This window comes from Humulus lupulus, chromosome 3, assembly GCF_963169125.1.
Source record: "Humulus lupulus chromosome 3, drHumLupu1.1, whole genome shotgun sequence".
In the NCBI taxonomy this organism is placed as follows: Eukaryota; Viridiplantae; Streptophyta; class Magnoliopsida; order Rosales; family Cannabaceae; genus Humulus; species Humulus lupulus.
This window is the reverse complement of record NC_084795.1, coordinates 29543372-29553476: the sequence shown is the minus strand read 5'-3', so window position 1 is coordinate 29553476 and position 10105 is coordinate 29543372. Positions and strand designations below refer to the sequence as shown.

Genomic DNA, 10105 nt, shown 5'->3' with positions numbered 1-10105 from the left:
TTTGACCAAAAAATAGTTAGTGGTATATATATATATATAAGAATTATTAAAGTTGGTATGTTGAAAAAATACACTATATGAAGCGACATAATTTATCAAGTTTTCCTTTGAAAAGTAATATATCTAAAATGGAAAACTTCACGAAATTTGAAATTTTTTATTTTTTTTGAATTTTTAGTTATAATATTTTGACTACTTACGATGTTGATAACACATCGTTAATTTTTCATAAAAAGCTTCATTTTTAGGCCATATTATTTCATATACATTTTGATTAACACCAAAACTTATTTGTATAAAATTTGTTATTTTTATATAATAATTAGTGATTTTTAAGTTATATTATGGTGTGATACTTTCACATCTATTTTAGAAACTAGTTACCATATAACATATTAGCAAAATTTACTTTAGTGTAAACTACATAGTAATTTTTAAATGAAGAATTTTAACACACTTTTAATAATAAAAATATCTTGGGTTATTTTTTAAATTAAAATGCAAAAAAGTGTACTAGTACTACAATCATTTTTTCTCTTCAAACCATTTTTTTTGACACAATGTGACAAGTGGCCTCACCTACGTATTAAATGCATATTTTTCCATCTGTGCTAAAATATTCTCATTTAAACCTAATCGATTAACTTTGTAATTTTTGCACTTTGACTTTAAAGCATGCGTTTATAATCAAAATATCCGAGTTAGAACATTTTGTTTAAAAAGTTACGAGTGAAAATATAATAGAAGAAAAGTAACGATCGTTGATTGTGTATTGGTCAGTTTAGGTCCCCCTTCCACCAGAGAATTAAATTTGTAATAAAGAAAATAAAGACAAAAGAAACAACCTCGTGGCTTGTGTACAACTAACTCTATCGACTATCATTATGGACAGGCAATTTCGCCGTACAACCCCTCCAATTTCCACCATATCACTAAGATGGCGGAGGGGGAAAGAAAAAAAAATAAAGAATTTCCATGAGAAAATACTTTACACTGAAAACCTATAAACCTATAATGTAAAAGATAATAATACAAAGAAAAAACACAAAAATGGTGGTTGTTATCAAACTTCTAATCATCTGCTCGTTGTATTTCACCCATCATTATACGGTTGCTGGTGACTTTGAAGCCGAGGAGAGCAGGGTCGATTTGCCTCCCTTTCTTTCCCTTCCTTTTCCCACTTCGCCCTTGCGTTCCATCTGATGATTCAGATGTAGAATGGACATCTGGCGGAGCTGCCTTCTTTGCAGTACTCTTTAGCATGTCCATGAAGGATGCTTCTGAGACATCTGCATCACTGCCAGATGAAGATCGGCGGAAGCGCATGTCCCTCTTGGAAGAGGCTGGTAAGTCTGAAACTTGGTTTATTGAATTACTCGTTGTATCTTGACAAACCCCTGAAAATGACACCAGCTGTAATTATTACAACAAATATAGTTTTACAAGCCAAATGAAAACGCATAAAGGATAGATGTCAACACACCATCAGGCAAGCCACTCAAAGAAATTTTTCCCCTAGAAACTGGATCAGGTGCTAGCTCAGACAAACCATCCTGTGACGAGGGCGTACGTGACGAAGGAGGACGTCTCAGCAGAATACTTTCTTGCCCTTTGATCGAGAATGCCCTGTCATAAAGAGATCCAAAATAAGAAATGAACAATGAAAATATGTTACAATGTGTATTTATCAAGATTACATGTTCACATTTAATTAAGACCAAATGTCCGTATAAAGATGTCAATCAAAATAAGAAAAAGCTGAATATGCACCATTTCAGGTATTGGTTGTGCTGCATCTTAAAACAATATTCAACCTTTCAGGATCAACCAGCTATTCTGGTTTTCAAACAGGCCTATGTGAATTAGACGAGCTCTCCTGTAGTACATATACACTACAGAAATGGAACTTACTTATCTTTTGCAACATCGTCCAAAAATGAATTATAAGGTCCAAACTTGTTATCATAAATGCCGCCACTTCCACCTGGAATGTATAAAAAAAATTCGAAAAAATATACGCAGGGGATTACAAAGAAGCAATAAAAATAAATGACCAGTTACAGCCAAAGGGAAAAGAAAAACAAATTACCTGTAACCCCAAGGGAGGAATGCCTGCTCAAGACATCCATTGATCTCTCGTGATCTAGAGCTTCAAAGCCTGCTTGCTCCACCATGCTTTGTGGGGTCTCGAATTCCCGACCTTTCATCATACCCTCACTTTTCAACCCTCGCAACTCAAGCTGCTGTTTGTGCAGAGAGGATACTCCAGAATCAGTGCTCTCTTCTTGTGCTGGTTCACATCGACTTGAACCATAAATGCCCACCCCAAATGAATTATTTAATTTAGCTTCTCCATCTGGAGGCGAAGTGAGAGATAGTTCTGATGAGTTTGACCTAGCATACTGATTGCCTAATACCTTTTTCTCAAAAGAGGTTTCATTACCCACATCCGATGATTCAGAAATATAATTGCCTGATTTCTGATTGAGCAACTCCATCAATAATCTCTTTGACTTCTCATCATTTGACATCCATAAAGTAGAATCGTCAGAAGTCATTTTTGCTTCAGACTCCATTTTCTGTCGCTCAGTGATATACAACTGTTGAAACCGAGAATCAACAAAGTCATTTTCAAGCTGCTCATTTTTCTCAGACCAACGGTTCTCAATTCCATCCATATGTGGAACCTGAAATTGATTAGCAACTAACGGGTGCTGAGGACCAACACCATGAACTCCAGAAGGAAATGGTCCCACTTGATTGGAAGATTTCATTCGTGCACTTGACTCATGCATATCCAAACCATGAGCATGAGCCATGGCATTTACAACATCCAAATTCATCCCTGAAGCTCCCTGAGGATAAGACATTGACCGCTCAAATGACAGCGAGCCAGGCTCAAAAATCCCTTGCTGAAGTCGTTCCTGAACAGAAAGATTCCTCTCAAGATGGCTCACCTGCTCTTCATGAGTTGACCTTTGTTGCCGCTGATAAGCATCTAAAGGACTAAATCCAGAAGAGTGAGCTCGGTGACTACCAGCATGGGCCCTGAAGAACTGATTAGATTCATCAGATGGCCAAACTGAATTGACATGCATCTCTTCTTCCATACTTGTTCGCTGCCTCAACCCCATCGACATCTGCCTTGCTTGCAGCAGCTCCTGCTGAAGCATCTGTTGCTCTAAAGATTGTCGTTGTTCATGCTGTGCACGGGATAGTGCATCATATAAATATCTTTGATGTTCTTGTTGTGAGGTCTGACCAAACTTTGCTTGAAGGAGTTGCTCTAAAGATGGATCTACATGCCTAGGAGTGTGATGAGACTGCTGTTGCAGTTGATTTAAAAGGTGCTGCTCTAAAAATACTTGATCCAGAACATTATTGGCTCTCACAGGATCAAGATGTGGCTGTCCAAAACCAGCTTCATGCATTTGACTATGCAACAACTGTTCAAGAATCAATTGGCGTGCATGAGATTGCTGTTGTTCCTGCAAAAGCTTTTGCTTGTGATGAAATTGTTGTTGCTGCATTTGATGCTGCTGCTGCTGCTGCTGCTGAAGCTGAAGCTGTCGATGCTGATGCTGATGCTGTTGCAGCTGAAACGTCTTCATAATATGATCGAGTTCTGGTGCAGAAAGGTTCGCCAATTGCTGGGGATGAATAAGACTTTGATTTGGCAAATGCTCTAAAACAGAGTCATTTAACTGTGCAAAATTAGATAATACATTTCTCTGTTGGAGTTTCTGTTGCTGCAACTGTTGTGACATCAGCTGGTCAGCTAAATCAAGATGGCTGGGTTCGTGTTCCATGCGTGACAAATTGTGAGCAGTCATCATATCTTGATACGGGTTGGGATCAGAAAGTTGTTTTTTCCCATAAACATCAGACCAAGAGTCAGCAGCAAGAGCTGGATCAGTCACACCACCAAAAGAAGCAGTCCTGCCCATGCTAGAAGACATGCCAGATGACTGTGCATAGTTAGTTTGAGCACCTTCGAGCTCAGACCACAGCAAGCCAAAAGGATGCAACTTAGTTTCAGTTTGATTTCGCAAGCCAGGTTCTGTAAATTCAGGCACAGGAGGAATGTGGCTACCCGAACTTGCCAAAGAATCGTGAGGGTTAACAGAAGATTTTGCAGTAGGATAGCCAGTGTTCATTGGTCTTCCTGGAAACAAAATTTCTAGAAAACAGAGAGTTATTAGGATGCAATAGAAAGAAAAACCCACAAAAGCAATAAATCACACAAGTTACCTTCGTCTCGTCCATCAAAACCGTGAAAGCTTTGACCCTGTAAATGTGGTAGTTGTGGATTTTCAGCCTCAGATATTCTTAACTGAACAAGCTCATCTGGGAGGCTGTTGAACTCAGCCAACGATGAGCTGGGTTCGTTTCCAATAGATGAATCGGCGATTCCAGAAGCAGGAGCAGAAGGTAATTTAGTCCCCAAAGTTACTCCAAAAGCTCCAGAGTCTTCAGGCTCCAGGTTTTGATTAATATTATACCCTTGTCCATCCCATGCTTTCAAATGTGGCATGACCTCACCCAAATCTTGAAAAGGCGTTCCTTCAGGAGCATCTGCCAGGCGGACTGGCAAGTCTGTTCCAAAAAAACCTTGCTCAAACCATGAGATGATATCAACCCCCAGATATGGTCCCTGGGTCATTCCTTGTGGATCGAGGTAACACAGGCATAAATCTTCAGGTGAGACGTCCTTGTCCAACCCATTTGCCACAATGGTGGTGTCCCCATTCTTATTGTCCTCGGTAAAAGGCAAAATACAGTGAGAACCTTGATTGTTAGGCAGCATGGAACTAACGTCAGAATCAACAGAACCAATGTTGTCAACACAAGAATGACTGGTGAAAGAAGAATCTAACTTCTGACTATTTGTATTGACATTATGCTGAAACATGTTATGGTATGCACCACCAATATCGACATCACTTCCGATACCAATACGTTCTGAAATAAAATACCAACCAAAGATAATTAGAGAGAGAAATGAGGGGGTTGTAAGGAAAATGTATATCCAGAGTAATACAAAATTCCACCCACCGTCTGTCAAAGTACTATCACCATTTGCAACCTCTTGAATGGCATCATTAGTCTCCTCAACAAGGGTTGAGGGCAAAATGTCCACAGCTCCATCTACTGATTCAAGGTCTCCAACACCTAGACAGTAAACACCATTATAAATAAAATCGACAATTATTATGAGCAGAGGACAGTGCCCACTTAACTAGAAATTACCTGTCATATTTTCAGTTGATCTACCATTTTTATATGAATTATACACCACACCACTACTCGTCATCTTTCCCTTCCATATATTGCTAAGGGTGGCCTGTTATGGTCAAGTTACAAAGATAAATTTCAGTGAAACAAAAACAAAAATTACATACAGACAGCTATACAGAAAATGAATGAGCTCATTGCAAGAATCTATTTGCTACCTCCTCTGCAGCATCAGGGGCAACAAAAGCCAATGGTTCAACTAAGCCTACTTCCGTTATAGGAGGTGAGTCCTCCATCTCATTTGGCATTGTAACGAAAGATGGATCATGCTGATTCTGACGATAAAGGTCAAGAAGTTTTCCCCTTGGATAGCAAAACCTACCAGCTGAGTACCTTGGCTTTCCAGGAACACTTTCAGTTCTGTCAGAACAAGTAGCATTAGTGGGGCCTATACAAGATGATCTGCCATTAACATTTGGCCTTCCTCGACCCCGGGCAAATCCTAAATTTGAACCCTCTACCTTTCCTCTTTCAAGTCCAAATCCAGGTGCAGCGCGGTATGTAGCTGAACCACTGGGGTGAACTTCCATTCTATGGCGTGGCCTCCATTTATCACGAGAATCTGAGTCACGCTCAGCAGTGGAACGGTTGCTACCTACAGTAGTCTGGCTTTCACTGTGAGTATCTTCCTTCTCCACATCCGTTCTCTTCTCATTTCGAGGTTCCTTATCTTTGTCTTCAGGACCCCACCTAGATGACCATTTGCTGTCGCGTCTGGTTTCATGTGTAGAGTTACGACCATCATTCCATCGCTCAGAATTAGGCAATACCCTATTGTCAGCCGTTTCTCTCATTGAAGTGTTGTCTCGACGCTCCACTTTCCTGCGATCTCTTCTACCACCAAGTAAGCTAGTTTCTCTTTCCTCTTCACGCCAGCGGCGACTACTTTCACCATCAGTGTTAACCCGCCTTCGGTCCTTTTTGTCCTCCAACCCTTCCAAACGCCAACCATCCTTCTGGTTGCTTTCTGTGGAGTTTCCTAGTGAACTTGAAGGACGTAATTCCTGTCATCATATAAAATAGTGGGATGAACAGGGCTCCAAAGTCATTAAAAGTCAAGTGACCACAGCTTAGGTGAATAAATATATATTACATTGAGTAAAAAAAGTGAAGAAATGACACTCTTGAAAATCGGAACCTCTCAAAACGAGAGAACACCAAGAAGAATTAGCATATAATACACTGGTTTCTTGCTTTGTGACATTAGGAGGCCTAAAAGCCGAAGACTTTAAATCACCATAGCAACTAAATATTGGGGTCAGAACCAAGTTAAAATACTAGTAGCGTATAATTATGATATCATCTATGTTCGGATGGTAATAGTATAGAACCATATTTAACATACAGTTCAGCCCAAAAAACACTGCATACATAGCTTTCTTAGCAAAAAAAAAGATAGAAAGAAAGAAATACATCATTATGCCAATGAACAACTACAGATAATTTTTCTTGATGGAAAAAAGAAAAAAATAAAATAAAATTGAAAGCAACCACGCTCCAAGATGCTCTGAAGCAAGCACATACCATCTTTGATTCAGTTGGTTTGGCATAAAGCCACTGGGGAGACAAAGGTATGCTACTATCTGAAACCAGTAAATCTGCAGGAATTGGTAAATCAGCACAATAAATCACATAAACAAAATAAATTCAAATTTCATTGCTCCATTCCCACCAAAAAAAAAAAACCAAGGAAATATAAATACCTTTTGACTCATCAAGTAACCCACCAAGCACCTTTTCCTCACCATTTTCTCCAGAAGTTTCAACTATTAAGGCATTGAAGAAATAACAGAATATTATAAAACTTAAAAAACAATTACCAGTTTTGTTCTTAACAAAAAAAAATCCAAAATCTTTATGGGAGAATACCATCACTTATATAATTGCTTTTAATGATATTAATTTAAATCAAATTATTGCATGGGAATGCATTTGGACCCCTTGGTTTTAAGTGTTCATCATAATTACCACGGAACTAGTTTTGAAATTTCATAAAATTTCAACCGGGTAAAATGTCATAGTTACTAAACAGTAACACCTGAGGTTACTTCCTCAGTATGAATCCCATGACCAATCCCAGAATTTAAAACACACATATAAAACTATCTATAAGAGAGTCAATCAGCTAAAATGGATTTGGTTTGATAGGAAGATCTTAAGTACCCACTTAATGGTAACATGGGATAAGACCCTAAAACACCAAAATAACACCTCAAATCACATATTTACAGACATGAGATCTAATACCTGCAGAAAATTCAAAATCGTTGTATCTCTTATTTACTATACCTAGAAAACTTATATGAGAAATTGTGAATTATAAAATTTGAACTGATTTACAATAAGAGTACAATTTTATTTTGTTTCTAGTAAACGAAATCAATAGTGGAAAGCACGAGGGGGAGAAAAAAAGTGATCCGAAGCTTAACCTACATATGAAATGATATACTAAAAACTAAAGGTATTCCCTGTTCTACTAGGAAGTTTCAGATCAATAAACCAAAATCTCGCATTCGCTTCGAATCTATCGAATCCGCCATCTGAGTAATCGAAACTAGCAATTTATCAACACCAAAAAATGAAAATAAATCAAATAAGCAGAGGAAGAGAACGAAATACCTTTGGAAGTCCAGGACTGATCCGAGGGTTTGGAATTAGAGGGAAGGATAACGTCCGGTAGATCGAACTTTCCGTCAGCCATCGAATAAATGAACAAGTAGAGAGAGGGGGGGGAGGATCGATAGTGAGAAAGGAATGGAAGGAGAGTATGAGAAAGAGCGGAGTTGAAGTTGCAGAAGAGAGAGCTAGGGTTTGAAATAACAGTCTTCGTTTGTACAAGAGTTGCAGAGTAAGAGAGAGAAGAAAGGGGTGAGGAGAAGGAGAGAGAGCGAGGAGGGTTTGTTTGGGTTTGGGTTTGGGTTTGGGTTTGGGTTTGTTTGTTTGGATGGTGTTCGCAATCACAACAGCCGAATCAACTAATCTCAAATTCTCAATTTTCTTCTTTTTTTTAAAGGAGCTTATATTAATATTATTATTTTTATTCACGTTGCTTTGTTTAGGCTTTTATTTTATTTTGTCAATTTTTCCACAACTTTCTTTCTCAACCAGATCATTTGTAGGGGAAAACAAAAAATGACAAAAATATAACCTAAACTAATCGATTAACTCGAATAATTTTATTTTATTTTTAATTTTGAAATTATATATGTATAAACTAAAATCTAACAGTAATTTAAAATATAATATTGATATATTATTCAATTGGAAAATAGAAAAGAAATCTAATAGCGATGATGCCAGCAATATGTGATAAAACAATGATGCAGATATTATAGAATATTTCTTATTTAATTATTATAAATTCAAATCAAATTTTTTACAAAATTAAATTTAATTATTTATTATATGACCAGATAAGATATTTACAAAATATCTACATCTTCACCTTTAAATTGATCAAACCAAACTACTTCCTGTTCTATTATAGACACAACATGAGCACAAAATAAGCTCTACACAATCAATAGATGCTCACAATCAATCCAATAACACATTTTATTTAGAACATTAATTAGACAATAATAAAAACATACCTCTCATATTATTAATCTCATCTTGAGTCATTTCCCCACTTCAAATTTCCTGAAATCAACACACAAAATCAAGTACAATAATTTTAAAAAACCAATGGAGAGCAACCACTTCTATCAATTTCCCTAATACCACTCACACACACTTATGTTCTTCATATTCACCATTAATACCCTAAGGGATATTATTGGGCTCTTAGGCCTAATGAGCCTAGTGAATATAATAGTAGTGAACTAAAGCTTAATGAATCAGCTTATAATTATTGGGGTGCCACTGTATGCCTCTAATGTAATTAATAAGTTTTAACCATTCCATTGTGGTTATTGACAGTATTAGACACTACAATTAACAGTTGTAATTATGGAATAACGTTTGAGATTATATTAGTTTACATAAAATTATAACAGTCTCTCACTTATACAATATAATCAAACAATCATAATGTTGTGCGTCTCATAAAGTAGTCAAATAAATCATACATAACATCATATCGATATGATATATATATTACATATGACTTGGCCTTGAAAATATTTATATACAATAACAACCATTAATTATCAAAACAAACATGCATGAGGTACAACAAATTAAGACTATGCGCATTTGTCTCCTTTTTATACCTGTCAGTTCGATAAACAATGATATATATATAATAACAACAATGAGAAGTGACTTCAAATATCATAATGCATGTTCAGAACAAAACACAAGCTATAAGCAATCCATACAAAATACTAGCATGTTCAATAAATAAATAATAAAACTCCCACCAAGATCAACGAGCTAGGCTCCTGACAATCTCATTCGGGCAACATGCTCTAAAAACACACATATAGGTAAGCATTTCGTTAGTGGGTCTGCCAACAAGCTAGTGGTAGGTGTATACTCAATAGAAATGAGGGACTTAGCGACTTTTTCTTTAACAAAAAAGCAATTTATTTTAATATGCTTTGAGCGAGAAGTACTCCTAGTGTTCTTAGAGAAAGTTACTGCTGCGGAGTTGTCACAATACAATTTCAGCGGTCTCGAAATAGAGTCTACAACACTCAATGCTGAAATGAAATTCCGCAGCCATATTGCTTGACAATTAGCCTCATAACATGCCATATACTCTGCCTCCATCGTAGAGGAAGTTGTGAGTATCTGCTTAACATTTTTCCATGAAACAGCTCCTCCAGCCATCATATAAATGTAGCCTGAAGTGGACTTTTTATCA

General features: G+C 37.0%; 1 protein-coding gene across 4 annotated transcripts; it reads right to left on the bottom strand.

The window, feature by feature from the left end:
- Positions 1 to 853: 853 nt before the first annotated feature.
- LOC133822433 (protein ESSENTIAL FOR POTEXVIRUS ACCUMULATION 1-like) lies at positions 854 to 8242 on the bottom strand. Of its 4 annotated transcripts, none has more exons than XM_062254773.1 (11): positions 7915 to 8241; positions 6999 to 7061; positions 6820 to 6893; positions 5454 to 6299; positions 5251 to 5344; positions 5056 to 5172; positions 4252 to 4962; positions 2090 to 4165; positions 1912 to 1984; positions 1484 to 1626; positions 854 to 1397 (listed from the first exon to the last, which is right to left on the bottom strand). In XM_062254773.1, the coding sequence occupies exons 1-11, from the start codon at positions 7994 to 7996 to the stop codon at positions 1072 to 1074; spliced, it is 4605 nt and encodes a 1534-aa protein (XP_062110757.1). In that variant the 5' UTR covers positions 7997 to 8241; the 3' UTR covers positions 854 to 1071. The 4 variants fall into 4 exon arrangements, with proteins under 4 accessions (XP_062110757.1, XP_062110756.1, XP_062110755.1 ...); XM_062254772.1 differs by having other exon boundaries at positions 2090 to 4180; positions 7915 to 8239; XM_062254771.1 differs by having other exon boundaries at positions 1550 to 1626; positions 2090 to 4180; positions 4252 to 5172; positions 7915 to 8242.
- Positions 8243 to 10105: the final 1863 nt, after the last annotated feature.